Consider the following 16,624-nt stretch of genomic DNA (forward strand, 5'->3'; position numbering starts at 1 on the left):
CACACATTTGTTCCCCCGGCAGGCGTATACTGTTTCAGTGGAGGTACGCCTGGCTGCCAAGATTACATCACAAACTTCGGGAGGCAAGTCAAATGATGTCAACTGCTGCCGCTCAATCTCCACGCAAGGAGGTGGAGGCTGGACAGGTTCGGGCGGAGGAACGTCCCCTGCTGCTGCGACAGATGATCCTCCCTAAGAGGCATTCGGGTCGGAGGATTGATGCCCATGTTGAGCAGCTCGGGATACCAGACTCTTCATGCCCAATCCGGAGCCACAAGGATGATTTGGGCCTGGTCGCGCCTGATCTTCTTCAGCACTCTGGGCAGAAGTGGTATAGGTGGAAAGGCGTACAACAGACCGCAACTCCACTCGCGATGAAAAGCATTGCCTAGCGAGTGCTGCCTTGGAAATTCCAATGCGCAGAATTGCTGACATTGCGCGTTCTCTTCGGTGGCGAATAGATCTAACCAAGGCTCTTCCCACAGTCGAATGAGACCTTGCACCACCTCCGAGTGAAGAGAGCATTTGTGATCCATCATGCACCTGCAGCTGAGCATGTCAGTCCTGGTGTTCAGGGAACCTGCCAGGTGTTGAACCACGAGGGATATGTCCTGATGTTCCAGCCATGTCCAGAGGCAGAGGGCCTCCTGACATAGGGCCCACGACCCCACCCCGCCTTGTTTGTTGCAGTACCACATGGCGGTGGTGTTGCCCGTGAACACCTGCACTACTCTTCCCCAGACAGAGGGAAGGAATGCCTTGAGTGCAAGACGGATCACCCGGAGCTCCAGAAGGTTGATGTGGAGCCCGGACTCCGCCGGAGACCAGAGGCCTCTGATCTCCACCTCTGCCATGTGGCCGCCCCATCCCAGAAGGGATGTGTCCGTCACCACTGTATGCTCTGGTTGGGGAAGAAGTAGGGATCTGCCTTTGACCCAATCCTGGTTCTTGAGCCACCACTTCAATTGTCTTGCAGTGCCCTCCGAGATCTGGACGCAATCGGAACTTCAGGTCCCACTGCAGAGCCCGTATATGCCACCTGGCATGATCGACCAGCAGGATGCAGGAGGCCATGAGGCCCAGCAGCCTCAGGGTCATCCTGACCGAAATCCGGGATTGAGGCTGAAAAGATTGGAATCATAGCCCGAACATTCCAGACTCGCTGATCAGGAGGATTAACCCAAAACCGTGTCGTGTCCAGAACCGTTCCGATGAAGAGGAGCTTCTGAGAGGGGATCAGGTGTGACTTCGGCACATTGATGGAGAACCCCAGCAAATGCAGGAGGTCAGCAGTAGTCTGGAGGTGGGAGATGACAGCCTGTGGAGAGCCCGCCTTTAACAGCCAGTCATCGAGATAGGGGAAGACTGGAACCCCCGATCTGCGCAGATGAGCAGCGACCACCGCCATCACTTTCGTGAACACCCAAGGGGCGCTGGTAAGGCCAAAGGGGAGCACGGTAAATTGAAAGTGCTTGTGGCCTACCGTGAACCACAGGTAACGCCGGTGGGCCTGCAGGACAGGGATGTGAAAATAAGCGTCCTGCAAGTCCAATGCTACCAACCGGTCTCCAGGGTCGAGGGCAGACAAGACCTGAGCGAGCGTCAACATCTTGAACTTCTCCTTCCAGAGGAAGCTGTTGACATTCCTGACATCCAAGATAGGACGCAGGCCCTTGTCCTTCTTGGGTACCAGAAAGTAGTGGGAGTAACAACCACAACCTACTTCTGCAGCAGGAACACGCTCGATGGCTCCCTTGGCCAAGAGAGCTGTGACTTCCTGTTGGAGAAGGCCCAGGTGATCCTCCGACATACGGTGGTAGTGAGGTGGCATGGCTGGAGGGGCAGCCTCGAAGGGGAGGGAGTAGGCCCTTCAGAGCATTTGCAAAACCCACCTGTCTGACGTGATGGTGTGCCAGTGGGGGAGGTGATGGCAGATCCTGCCACCCACTGGCATTTGATGGGCATGAAATGTCGAACTAGGAAGGTTTGGAGGCTGCTGCAGAGAGGGGTTGGTGGACTGGCCCGAACACTGGCCCCCTGAACCACGGCGGTGGTTTCCACGTCCCCTGCTGCGTGAAAGTTAGGGAGCTTGCACTGGCCTGTGGCTCTGGGCGGGACAAAGTGGGGCACCCCTTCCATAGCCACGAAAGGGGCAGAAAGCAGACTGCGCGGGAGGTTGGAGAGGCCCAAGGACTTGGCCGTAGCCCGTGAGTCCTTGAAACGCTCAAGAGCGTTGTCCGCTTTGTCGCCAACATGGCGACGGCCATCAAAAGGCATGTCCATGAGGGTATTCTGGACATACCCAGAAAAGCCAGTCTCTCATATCAAGGCGGAGCGTCGAAGGGCTACCGACGTGGAAATCATCCTGCCTAGAGAGTCAGCAGCATCCAGCCCGCAACGGATTGTAAACTTTGCTGCATCCCTCCTGGCGGAAACAGCCTGGGGGAGCACTGTCTGGGCCTCCTACAGACACTGAGGCAGCACTTGCGCAACCATATCCCACACGGAGTGGGAATAACGGCTCAATAGACATGCAGTGTTTACCAACAGTAGTCCCAAGCTGGCAGAAGAGAAGATCTTCTTCCCAAGATGATGCAGCTTCTTGGAATCCCTATCTGGTGGAGCGGTAGGGAATGCGCTCTTGGAGATAGGGGCTTGGACCACCAAGCTCTCAGGGGTTGGGTGTTGGGAGAGGAAAGTTGCGTCGGCTGGAGCCGGGCGGTGGCGTCGGGCAATCATCCTATCCACGGAAGCCCCCGTGTTGGGCCTGGACCAGGTGCCCAAAAGGACTTCGGTGAGGGCTTCACTGAACTGCAGTAGGGGCTCTGAAGAGCTCGCTTGCAGTTGAAGCACCTCTGTCAGGAGGTTAGTCCTGACTGCCACTGTAGGGAGCTCAAGGTTGAGAGCCTCGGCCGCCCTACACAACACCACTGCGTATGACGCTCCCTCCTCCGTAGCCATGGAAGGAGGAGACAACATGCCAAGGTCAGGGGAGGTATCAACACCACTTTTATCCCCCAGGTCCTCTCTACAGTCTGGAACATACTCCAACTAGTTGGTCAGAGGGTCACCTGACCCCTCCCAGTCCTCCTCCTCATCCTCTGAGTGCCAATATGGCCTAAAATGGACCCAAGGAGTGAACAGGGGCACAAAAACCCCACTCTGCGCCAGATCCGGGGTCGGACGACACCGCTCTGGCTCCGTGTCCACATCAGGATGGAAGCCGGGGTAGACACAGGCCGGGGGCCCGACCGGCGTTCAATGCGTGTGAGGTGCCAGAGGAATGGCGCCGGTGGTGTTATAAGGTCAAACTGCGCCAATCCGGATCCAGGCCTGGATCCACGGGGGGTCTGCGGGGCTGGGGCTGGAGCTGCTTGCAGGGAAGGCCTAGGCCCCCCAACCGAGTCCGCGGGGTCCGAAGGCGGTTTTGGGCTGCCCAGAGATGGCGTGCATCGCCTTGCAGAGTTTACGGAGCTGGGCAGGAGTCGCGTCCGCATGCAGAGCCGGCGGAGGGGCACCGCCCACATCCCTTTTCACATCAGCCGACCGACGGGGAGAAGTTGAAGAGCGACGATGCTTCTTCGACTTCTTCCTGTGCCTCGACTTGCCTGACCCCGAGTGCGAAGACTTAGAGGACAGATGATGATGGCTCTGCGACCGGTCCCTCAACCTCTCTCGCGACCAGGACCTCGAATGGCCCAGAGCTGACTGCGGGCGCTCAAAAAGCTTTCGGGACCGCTCCCGTAAAGCCTTCGGAGCCACGGACTGGCAGTAGGAGCACGACTTGGGGTCGTGGGCGCGCACAAGGCAAAAGAGACACACAAGCTGCGGATCCGTAACCGACATCAGTCAATCAATCAATCAATTAAAACTTTATTCGGCCACATGATGGCCATAAAAGTACATGTTACATATTTTTTAAAAAGACATTGAAGTTGTAAGTTAAAATAGAGAAAGTTATAGAGACACAAAGGTCAGACATTTTCTAATGACCCAAATCATGAATGCAAGCCCACCATATTATTTCGTTTACGGATCGCCCTTGACAGAAAACATGCAACCCCATTACAAACGAAGGGGGAAGAAAGCATTTGTAGGTAGGTCAGTGCTGGCCTAACTTGTGCAAAATAGCAATCTTTAAAAAGTGGTAGAATATATGTAACTCTCAGTTCAGTATAAAAGCCACAGAAGAACATAAAGTGCAAAGTATCTTGTTCAGAGAAGTTGTCACATGCGCATGGTTGCAGAGAGCCTAACTTTGAGAAGCCTTTAGGTACAGTTAGGAGCCAATGAATACAACTAAATCTAAACCTAGATAAAATAAAGCGGTGGTGCAGGTTATTTACGAAAGACCAAAATGGTTGACTTAAATTGCCAGGACTTAAAATCATAAAATATCTACACAAAGGTTTCATATGTTCTTTTGTTTCTCTATCTAATTGCCTCCTAGTGAAAAATTGAGTTTTAAAATTTTTCACACTTTCAGGTTGCAGCTTCCTAGGATTCTTAAATAGCTCTGGTTGCCCAAGAGTTGAAAGCTGCTGTGAAATATAGTTTAACCACGGGATTCCCATGGCTCCATCCAAACTCATACAATCTTCTAAGATGGTCTGGTTTAGATTTGGTTTATCTTTCGACCAAATATTTAGCCACCATATAAGGGGTGCTGCTGCAATTTTGTCTGTCAAGTAGCCCTGTCTTAGTTCCTCATGGATGATAAATGGTGGAATGCTAGGGGGAGCAGCCAAGAGTTTTCGTAAATAGTTATTTTCTACCCCCTGGAGTTCGCTACAATCCTTAAAACCCCACACCACGCTACCGTACGCTGTCATTGCGACACATTTCCCATTATATATTTTTAGCAGTGGTTGTATTGGTTTACTACCTAATCTTCTAGCGAAGTCCAGTGAGGCTCCAGTCGCTCTTGCCAAAATATTTTTCTTTTGCGTGCGCTGTGCTACCCAGGAGCCCCTATCGTCAAATAATACCCCCAAGTATGGATAAGTGGGCACATTGGTTAGCACTCCACCTTTACAGGGAAGAGATTTATTTCCCCTTTTGGAGTAACCCATTGACATAATGTGTGATTTTTTAAAATTAACTGCAAGATCCAGGGCTACCATAAAATCAATAAAAGAGTTAAGTAAATATTTCAATGCATTTGGGGTCCTGGCAATTAAAACTGCGTCATCCACATATAAAAGTGCTGGAATAGATTTAGAACCTACTCTAGGAATGTCTAAGCAAGAGTTGGACAATACCATCCCCAGATTATTAATATACAAAGTAAATAAGACCGGGGCAAGGATGCAACCCTGCCGTACTCCTCTTTGGACCTTCCAAGCATTAGATAGGGAGCCATCTTTGTTATATCTCACTGAGGCAGTTAGATTGAGATGGGACCAATGCAGGAAACTTACTAAGTTCATGTCCATCCCAGTATGAAGTAATAAGTGCCATAACTTAGACCTATTTACCCTGTCAAAGGCGAACGTTAAGTCCATAAAAGCCAATGATATACGTCCTTTTTTAGCTAGGGTGTATTTACTGGTAATCATGAGTAGGTTCATGCATTGCTCTACTGTGCCTCTCCCTTTACGAAAACCAAATTGTCGTTCTGATACCACATCCCTTTCTTCCAGCCAGGTCGCTAAGCGGTCTAAAACTACCTTTCCCATGATCTTTGCTGCAGAGTCTAATAAAGAAATTGGGCGATAACATCCCGGGTCTTCCCTGGCTCCTTTTTTAAAAAATTGGCAATATCACCGCTGTTGACCATGAATGAGGTTGACCGGCCCTTACGGCTGCATTAAACACTCCAGTTAAAATTTTCGCCCATACACCCACATCTGACTTGTAAAGGTCCACCGGTATCCCATCAGGACCGGGGGCTTTCCTGGCGGACATACCCTCAATAGCTTTCTGAACTTCTTTTATGTCCACAGTCAGGTCTAGGGGTAATGGGCTAGGTGCCCAGAAGGGACCTATAGGTTCTGCAACAACCTCTGAATAGATTTGTTTTAAGTGGCCAACCCACCTGTCAGCTGGAATTACACATTCTACTTTTGCTGTTTTATTGTCTTTAAAAAATGAGCTGTTCACCACTTTCCAAAATTTTGCACTATCCGCTTGTGAGCACGCCTGTGTTAGATCATCCCAAGCCTGAACCCTCAGTGATGCCTTCCTACATTTTAAAGCTAAATCATAAGCTTTTCTACATGATTTAATCAGTTCGGGGTCTTTAGGTATGCATTTTAGGGCAACCATTAGCGCTTTATGAGTTTTGGAACAGTCGGCGTCGAACCACTTTGCCTCATATGCTCCTGCCTTAGATTTTTTGCTTGTTAGCTTATTACTAATTAGCTTGCTTAATCAATCATAAGCCTCTAATACTTCTGTTGGCTCACTGTGTGTATTTATACAACGCTCAATTTCCTCTTTGCCCTCAGTATATAGCTCATGTAAAAAGAGTTCCTGAACAATTTTCTCCCATCTTATCTTTCGTTCCTGGGCCGTCGTTCGAAAGACCACATTAGCCAAAGCTTTTGGCTCGCCGCCCCTAAAGACCAAATAGCCTTTATTTACCACAATAGTAGGATTGTGGTCACTAAAACTGGTTTGAACCACCCTAACCTCCCGAATATGTTTATATATGGGGGCTGAAATTACGACATAGTCTATAGTGGAACTGCAACCTCTACCAAAGAAAGATGGTATCGTCTCTTTTTCTTCCCCCGGCTCTAGACAGTATAAATTATTGTTTGCTAAAAACTATCCAGATGGGTGCCTTCCCTTGAATGTTCAAAATGGACCATTGGTGGTAAATCTTCATCGGGCTCCCTCTCCATCACACAATTTCATTTACATCGATGAATATTAAAATCCCCCATTATGACTAGATTGTAGGGAGTATGTCTCCCCTGTGCAAGTTCCGACATCGAGACCAGTCAAATGTTCACTCTCGAAATCTCTACAAAACGAGTTATAGAAATTAACAATCACCAATGTTTCCCCATTTAAAAAGGTAAGTTCTACTGCTAGAATGTGCGGCGATGAGCTGGGGAGACCCTTAATGGTACAGGATAATTTAAGAGAAATTAGGGTGAGTAAACCACCCTTCGCTCTACCAGCAATAGAGGGTGAGGCAGCTTTGAAAAAAGGGGCAAAGTCATCCATTATAAAAGAATCAGAAGTATCCCAGGTCTCTTGAAGTGCAATGATGTGGGCCTCCCTTATTACCATTGACCACTGGTCGTCATCTTTTTTTGCCTTCAAGCCAGCAATGTTCCATGTCATAAGCATACATGCAGAGGGATCTGTCACTTTGTCACATAGTGATTCTAGCAGACCAATTGGTTGTACTCTTACTGAATGACTTGTACCAACTATGGTCGCTAAAAGAATTTGCTGTCAATCTACATTGTCCAGGTCCCTTAATGGAGCAATTAGTGTGGACCTGACAGGGCTAACTTAATTAGTTTGCGGTACCCTCCCTTGGGCCTGAGTGTATCTATTGCCCTCAAACCTGGGTTGTAATGACCCTTCTGGATAGAAATAGCTGAGTGGGAATATCTGTATAGCTGAGGCAACAATGGCACTTATCTGGCCTTGTAACATTGCACTTGCATGGGCGGGATGAGTTACATTTACCACAATGCAATCCCCACTCCTATCTTTTCTTATGGTTTTCCCTACCCAGCCCACTCTTCTAGCCATGATGATATGAGGGGCAAAGGTACGACCATATGGTTGGGTTTTCCCCATCCAATGTGTTACCTTATGAATTAGGTCCCTTGTTGTCTCTTTGCTATTTTCCAATAAGGGTGGGACTTCTATTAAGACAATCACGAGCGGAGCTGACTCCGGAGGTAAATGTAGGACATCGTTGTTCGGATTCACCTGGCTATTGGGCTTGGACACTCTCGGCTCGGTGATTTTAGTCCCATACATCTGTCTTGTCTTTGCAGGTGCCCCCCTAAGTGAATTACATATGGCTAGGGCTGTATCTGGGGCACTTCCTTGGGCTAAGCCATTTATTGGTTGACCAGTCATTCCTTGCGGATCCCTACAACTTAGTTTCTGCCTATTATCTCTAGAGGACTGCTGTGAATCCTCTGGCGCCCTTGGATTACTACCAATAATTGTCACCCCAGTATTTTGTGGTTGACTGTTACATCCATTTACCTTGGCAAGCCCATTTTGTGCTATACCCGTGCATACCAAAGAGCTAGTAGTAAAACCTTTGTTTGCCTGGAGTATAAGTGATTCAAGTTTATCCAGCCTGGTGAGAATAGGGCCAAGGTGCAGTTTCATAAGTTCTTCGATTTTCAAAGAGAGGCTGATGACAATTTGACCCAGACCCAAATTCATTTGCTCTTCGATAGTTACCACAGTTTGGTTTTTTGCCTGGGGAGCAGTTTTCCTGCCTCCACCTCTTTTCTTTTTTACTGGTGGTTCAAATAAAGAGGATCCCTCCTCTTGGTTGCCTTCTGTCTCCTCAATCAAGGGGGAGTCGATCATTGTTAGTGGCGTAGACCCACTTAGCACAGTATGTAGTAAAGCCGTTGGTACTGATGGGCTTACCTGCCGGCTAGTCAGTTCTAGTGAGAGTCTACGTTCTGTTAGGGCGATTTCATTGGACAGGGCATTGGCAGCTCTGGACAGATATGAATCTAAGGTAGTGGTTGCTACACCCTCTCTGAGGCCTTTCATTGGTTGCTTCCTCTTGGCCATAATTTTTCCCTGGTAATAATCAAAATGGGTTATTTATAGCTAAATACAAAGGCTAAAATATGATAAACTAATGTGGCTATAACCCAATATTAATCAATATCAGGTGTTCAGGTGTTAAAAACCTGTGAGAGAGGGTCAGCCAGTTCTCAATAACAACAATGTATACAGCACACAATGTAAACTTATTTGTCTTTTAACGGGCACTATAAAACCCAAATTCCATGGCTATCACAGACTATATATTAACCCCACAGTCTCGAACTCACTTATTTTATAGCTGAACAGAAATCCATGGAGGGAATTCAATAGCATAAGACAATGATCGTCCATGTAGCCCTTACGTCGAAGCAAAGAGGGGTGGCCCAGCCCTGCCACCTCCTGGGAGTGACGGACAAGGACGGGCCTGCCCTTGGCCCGGGCTTCGCGAGGAAGTAGGCCCCCCTGGGCGCTAGCAAACAGTGTCAGTGACTCCAGGCGCGTGGGCGAGGGATTTCTGGGACTAGGAGTCCCCACAGCAGGCTCAGTGTCTAACAAAGCGGCTCCCCGGGTATCAATTCTTTCAATTGACCGTGGCGATATTATTTTAGATTGCTGTCTAAGATAGAACCTCAGGCTCAGAAGACCTCTGAATCCACAAACTGCTGAATACACAAACTGCTCATTTCACGCTCTTACCCGTCCCGGGCTGCATCCCTTCAGTCCTTTAGTCCTTTGTCTTCCATGACATCTATGTTGCTCGGATCCTCCGTCCTAGGGATGCAGCACTTGAGTTGGGCTCTCCAAGTGAACCTCAAGGACACGCTCTCGGTAATTCCGTTCTCGTATCGGCTCCGCATTCCAGAACGGACGCCATTTAACTCTCCACTGCTGTCTTTCCCTCCGGTGGACGGGGTCTCAATCTGAGACTTTTTTCATGCTAGCTTTCGCTGTGAAAGGCTTTCTTCCACCCCACATGCAGAGTTCCAAATAGAATCAGCCAACTAGACATCAGTCGAGAACAGGAACCGCAAGCCTTGATGTCGGGCATCCCTCCGTGCACCAGGAGTCGATTGGACTCAAAAGACATCGACAAAAGTCACTCAAAAAGTTCAGCCAAAAAGTGACCGGAGGTACCGCTCTCTCCGGATCTGCGCTGGCTGGCGCGGAAAAAGAAAGAACTGAAGTCAGCACGCGAGGGCGGCGTCTAAGTAGGTAACGCAACGTCATCCCGGTGACCACAACGCCAACGACGAACGTGGATTCGACCGACGCCACCTTCCGGCATGCAGAGGTACTGCTGAAGGAAAAAATTCCGGATCCAGTCAGACGCCTGGGGGTAATTCTAAGGTAAGGAATCTATAACTAACTGTTTCTTTCAGATACCAAATGCGGGCAGCCACATTATTCAGGGCATAAAGAACAATAACATTTCAGAAAGGAGCAACAGAAGGTAGTCTTGAAGAGATAACACTTCTCATCTCAAACACAGCTATTGAAGCAGGTGGGCAAAACTGTCCCTTAGTCCTTTTGTGTCCTGAGATACTCAGGACACAAGAGGACCTCATCGCCCCATCAGCAGTGCACCAGAAGCCGCGTTTGCAGAGTGTTGTAAAAAGGGGCGGGGCCTCGGACCAGCTCTCTGCAACGCAGCTCTGTGGCACTTACTGGAGGTACCTGGTGGGCTAGTTGGCACTCAGGGACCCTCGGGATTGAAAGCAACTTAATTCCAAGATTTACAACGCGCCAGGGGGCACATTTTCACGTCGCTCTGTGGCGCATACTGGAGGTACTTGGTGGGCTAGTTGGCCCCCAGCGACTCTCAGTATTCAAGGGGAATTAATTCCCCAACTTACAACGCGCCAGGAGGTGGGTTTGCTGAGTGGTGCAGGGAGGGGGCGGGGCCTCCGGCGCGGTGACGGCTTTTTTTAAAAAGTATTTATTGTAGAAGGGGGGCTGTGCGCCCCCCCATCTTTTACAATATTTGGGGCCCAGTGCACCCCATTCCCCCAGAGCCTGACCAGTTTTTTACTTTTTATTTTCTTAACGGGAAGGGGGCCCCCCTCCCGAGGCCAATTTCGAGCCCAGGGACCCCATACCCCAGGGCATGGCCACAAAAGTTTATTTTTATATTTTTTAAGGAGGGGGACTGTGTGGCCCCCCTCCTGAGGCCTCTATTGGCTCCAGGGACCCCAGCCCCCGGGGCTGTGCCTCTAATTTTTTTTAAATTATTATTTCCTTATTGGCAGCCCCCCTCCTGGGCCACCTCTGGCCCCAGGACCCCATCCCCCGGGGCCGGCCCTATGTGTTGGGGACCGTGGGGGGGAGCTCCAATGCCCCCACAGTCCCGCCGGCTCCCCGCCTCCTGCGGGAGCCGGCATTGCTTTTGAAAATGCAATTCTGCTCTCGCTTCAAGGAAGCAAATCAGCGTTTGCTATGGCAGGGCGGGAGCTGTACTCCCGCCCTGCCATAGCAAACAGCAGTGTCCCGGGGGTGGGCAACCCGGGACACTGCAGGAGCCGGTCCTGGGGAGTGGCGGTCCCCAGGGCCATCAAGGGCTCCAGGAGGGGGGCCACGCGGCTCCCCTTCCAATGTTTAAAGCCCCGGGAGGTGGTGTTCCCCAGGGCTTGGGGGTCTGTAATGGAACCCGCATTTCAATGAAGATTGCCCCGGGGAGGTGGTGGTCCCCGGGGCATGTGGGGGGCTCTTTCCCCCCCACACTTCTTTTTAAAAAAAAAACCAAAACAAACACAGTCCCGGAGAGGTGGCTGCGGGGGGGCCGCTTGCCCCCACATTCAATTGATAAAGCCCCGAGGAGGTGGCGGTCCCCGGGGCAGCGTGGGGGGGTGGACGCCCACGCATTTTTTTTTTAATGGCATCAGGGAGGTGGCGGTCCTCGGGGCTGCAGGGGCCCCACAGGCCCCGCTATTATTTTTTTGACAATGCCCCCGGGACCTGGCCCACCCGGGGGCCTCATTAGAAATGAAGCGCAAAAAAATGTCAGCGGGAATTACGACCCCAACGCGAATTACGTCAAAATTATTTTTTTTAAATGTTTTTTTTGCCCCTTGGGGTCCTTGTGGGACCCACTGAGGAGGCCTAGGGGGTCAGGGAGTTTCTACCCTGCCTCCGTTTCTTCTTTTTTGACCTCTTTTTCACTGTTTTCCTGTGACTCAGTTCTACCGGGTCACAAGATGGCTGCCAACACTTCCTGGTTTGGAGTGTTAGCAGCCAATCAGAGTGAAGCTCGTGCCCAGGAGGGTTCGCGAACCCTCCTCGGTGCACAGATATATACATTTTTTCTTTCTTTAATTTCTCAGCAACTACTGAACGGATTTACACCATTTAACAAAAAGGACTCTTTCTGAGCCAAGGGCTACGTTTGTCAAATTTGGTGTAATTCCGTTCAGCATTTCGGGCTGTAGCTTTGTCTAATGTTTCCTATGGAAATTAACATGGGGAAAACGTGTTTTGGGACACTCTTTTTTCTCGGCCCCCCCCTTGACGAATCACTCCGAAACTTTCAAGTCAGGAACTGACCGGAGCGGACAACTAGGTTTGAAAAATTTCGCGAAGATTCGTCATACGACGCCAAAGTTATTGGGAAAACAAAAAACGCTTTTTGAATAGAAACGAGGTCCTAACTATGACTACCTACTGGCAACTGCCAGTAGGTAATATATATATATATATATATATATATATATATATATATATACATACACATACATATAAATATAGATATGTTAAACTCTTTATTTTAAAACTAGTTTTTAACAAGTATTTTGATATAAAATGACCTCATTAGGAAAAGTAAGAGGATTGCCAAAAAAACAGTACCACAGATGGAAATAGTTGAGACATTCAAGTTGAGTGAACTGTTATTTTAGGATATTGGGAGGTCTTTGGAGAATGCCTATTAAAAAATAGATTGTTTAGGCCTATGCAAGGTGGTTGTATGTGATTTAATCGAAAAATGATTTATTGGAACAACATTATTGAGAAACCATTTCATCTAAACTGATTAATAGACATTTTCAGAATGAATGGCATTTACCATTTTGTAGAAACCAATTATTAGACTGTCTTTTTGGTTGAAACTGGCTTTTGAATGCTCATTTTTCTAAGTGTAAATGCAATGGTCTTGCTTTGAGAAACAGTTTTGTCTGAGATATTCATTTTGGTGCTTTACTTCAGGGGACATTATTTCATATATTTATCTTTTACACTGTCAAACAATTATTATGGATGCTTTAAATTTGCTGACCCATCACCACTCTTAAGCACCATCCAACACTGACCCCACACAACCCCTAAATACAATCAATCCCTGCCCTCTAAAACTCCTCACCACACCAAAACCACACTCATCCCTGAAGCCTAAAAGCCCTTTCTACCCCAATAATTCATCATCCCTTAACCCTAAAATCACTCACTTTCCCTAACTTCACCCATCTCTGATCCCCCAGAAAAAGTAATCGCCCTGAAACAACCGCCATTCACCACCCCTAATGACCTACAAGAACTTCTCATCACCCTAAACTACTCATCCCTGAACCCTGAAAACCCCTTTCTACATCTAAACTCAACCCATTCCTGAATCCTTAAAACCCCTCACCAGCATAAACTCCACATCATCCTGTACCCTAAAAACTCTTCACCACCCCAGCCGCAACCTATAATTGTACCTTAAAAACCCTCACCAGCCCTAAAATCCGCACATCCATGAACCAAAGAACCCTTCAACATTCTAACACTTCAACCAATCCTGAAACCTAAAAACAACTCACACACCTCAACGCCACTCACCCGTGAACCCTAAAAACCCATCATCACCCCTACACTCCACCAATCTCTGAACCCTAAACACCCCTATCTATGCCTAAACTTCAAATAATCCTGACCCCTAAAAACCTCTCATCTCCCTGAACATTGCCAATCCCTGAACCCAAAAACCTAAAGTACTAAACTACACCCAAGTTTGATGAAATTTTCGATTTTTCCTTATAATGATCTTTCCTTTAAAATGTTTCCTTTAAGTTTTGATTTTTTTGCATTTCCTTAAAATAGCGTTTCCTTAAAATATATTCTCTATGATTTGATTTCCTCCAATATGGTTTCGCAGTTTTTGTGTTCCATTAATTCACACACATAAATGCAAGGATAGTTAGACAATTCATGAGACATGCATGAAGCTTTCTAAACAGATAAAGTATTTGACAATGGAGGTAAGATATGGACTTGAAAGCATATTGGCAAAGTGTATAGTTAAAGTGGGATACATTTTAGATATGCAATACATACATTTACAGGTTAATCTTACCTTGTTGTAATGAATAAGATTCCATCGTTTATCCATCAAAAAGTACTGGGCAGACTGGGATTCCGCAATGTTAAAAAACTCCAGGCATTCCTGAGAAGAGGCAAGCATAAAGCAAACTGTTAGAAGATATATACACATTTATTAAACACATCAACCTTGAACAGTTAGAGGGTGCCACCTCTTCTCTCATTGATACAGTGCTGCCTTACGATGAATAAGAACATTAAATACCATTAAAGATGCCAAATGTGACAATGTCAAATCTAGCCAGTGCTGCCTGAGTGACAAAAAGATTTGATGATTCTTCACATATAGGCAGAAGATGTGCCTCGGATCGAAATATCTTAACCATCTTACCAATCACTAGTACCCAGTTCCCTCAATACTTTTGAAAGTTCAAAGGTGCTCAGAATCCAAAGCTATTTAAATGTAGCAATAGTCCTACAGCAAATATATACTTTACTTTGGCAGGGCAAACAGCATTGGTAATCTCTCTTCATGATAATCCAAGCATGCTATAGCTGCTTTATATTTCACCTCTGCATTTCTGTGTATCCTCATTAATAACGTTAAAGTGCCTCTCTACGATTTACAAGCCTTTTTCAAGGGAGTTAGGCTATCTTAACACCAAGGTGGATTAGGTTTAAAGCGAGCAGCCTTAATGATTTTTTTAGGAGCTATACCGAGGGCCTTAGAAATCCACTGATTAAATCCAAAGGCTTTCCTGTCAATATCCAGGGTTTTAGCCATTTACCCACTATCAAGGACAAGTTTAGGATAAGCATTGGTGAAAATCAACCTTGTCCTTCCTTCCTAAGAGAAGAGGATCTCACTTGTTTACATACCACCATAGGATTAGTTGGAAACATAACTGGTATGTGGTAGTGGCCAGTTCATGGGACCAGAACTCGCAACATTCTATTCGGTTATCTAGTCTTAGACAGGTGTACTTGTGCGCATATTATTGATCCTCAAGTACTAGAACTGTGCTGTGTTTTTTTATATTCTCAAAAACAACACATAAACGTTGGTATCCAGCTGTCTGTACACATGCTTTTAGTGTTGTTTTTATATTTAAAGAAGATCATCTTTGTGATTAGATATCTCAGACACATTTTTTAGTTTGATCCAATGAGTCAGTATTATTTCCCATACTCAGCTCAAGACATTTTGCTTCTAAAATAAATAGGTGCACGCTTTCCTAAATTTGTGTGTGAAGCAAACACAATGTTCACTTTTTCGGTAAGATTGCAACTACATGTCACTTAATGTTTTGTTCTTAATTCAAGACTTGGGCACCTTCTAATTTATGAACCTCTGAGCCATCCTATCCCAGTAAACTAAATTATTCAACTGTCGGCCTTTCTATGAAGAATACAAGACTTAACTGACTTTAAATTCATCATCACTATGTACTTGAAATTAATTTATTTTTCTATTTTTGAGAAGGCTAAACGTTTTCATAGCTGGAAAGAATGGAACATGAATGTTTTAATGGTGCTGAAAACTGGGTTTTACTGCTAATGAATAATCTACACTGGCTATGGATCATTAAAGAGTGGCTTATAATGTTGCTGAATCTTATGTAAATAAATATATTTTAAAGACAAGAAAACAAACAGATAGTATCAATAAATCAATCAATCAGGGGGTTTATAGAGCGCGATACTCACACGTGAGGGTCTCAAGGCGCGGGGGTGAGGGGGTGGACAGCTCCAGCTCTGTCTAAGAGCCAGGTTTTAAGGACCTTCCTGAAGGCGTGCAGGTTCGGGGAGTGTCTGATGCTGACTGAGAGCTAATTTCAGGTTTTGGCTGCGGTGTAGGAGAAGGCCGTTCCTCCTGCTCTGTTTCTGCAGATGCGGGGGGTTTCTGCTAAGGCGAGGTCGGTGGATCGGAGATTTAGTTTGGGTGCGTAGAAGAAGACTCTCTCGTTGAGGTATTTGGGTCTGATGTTGTGGAGGGATTTGTAGGTGTGGGTGAGAAGCTTGAAAGTTATTCTCTTCTCGACGGGAAGCCAGTGTAGGTATCGATGGTGTTGAGTCAAGTGTTTGTGCCAGGGGGGTCCCGAGGACGAGTCTGGCCGCGGCATTTTGGATGGTTTGGAGCTTGTGAAGTAGGGTCCTTTTGATGCCAGCGTAGAGGGCGTTTCCGTAGTCCAGTCTGCTGGTTATGAGTGTGTGGGTGACGTTTTTCTGTGTTCGGGGGGGATCCATTTGAAGGTCTTTCGGAGGATGCGGAGGCAGTTGAAGCTGGTTGAGGCGACGGCGTTGATCTGGCGGGTCATTTTGAGGAAGGAGTCGAGGATGATGCCGAGGTTCCTGAGCATGGTCTGTCGGGGTGGGAGGACTCTGCAAATGAATTTATGATGACTTATTGGCCCTGAATACGTTGAAACAAGTGGGCATAAAAAAAAAAACAAATTCGTATTTTGATGAAGCTATTGGAGCTGCAGTTAGTTTGGACATGGCAACTGGCAAAAATTCTTGGGATGATTGCAAGAATGGCTGAAGATCAGAAACCTTTTCGTGGCTGATTGTCAACTATCATTAATGTGTAAACGATGTTTAAGATAGTAAATTAAGACAAAATATA

General features: G+C 47.1%; 1 protein-coding gene across 1 annotated transcript in view; it reads right to left on the reverse strand.

The window, feature by feature from the left end:
* The window catches only part of UNC80 (unc-80 subunit of NALCN channel complex), a 3,271,126-nt gene that overhangs the window by 1,233,068 nt on the left and 2,021,434 nt on the right, over window positions 1–16,624 (reverse strand). Inside the window, exon 41 of the mRNA XM_085648598.1 lies at window positions 14,033–14,122. Coding sequence (XP_085504724.1) covers window positions 14,033–14,122 — 90 coding nt within the window. The remainder of the gene's footprint in view (window positions 1–14,032; window positions 14,123–16,624) is intronic.

This window comes from Triturus cristatus, chromosome 3_2 (assembly GCF_964204655.1).
Source record: "Triturus cristatus chromosome 3_2, aTriCri1.1, whole genome shotgun sequence".
NCBI classification, from domain to species: domain Eukaryota; kingdom Metazoa; phylum Chordata; class Amphibia; order Caudata; family Salamandridae; genus Triturus; species Triturus cristatus.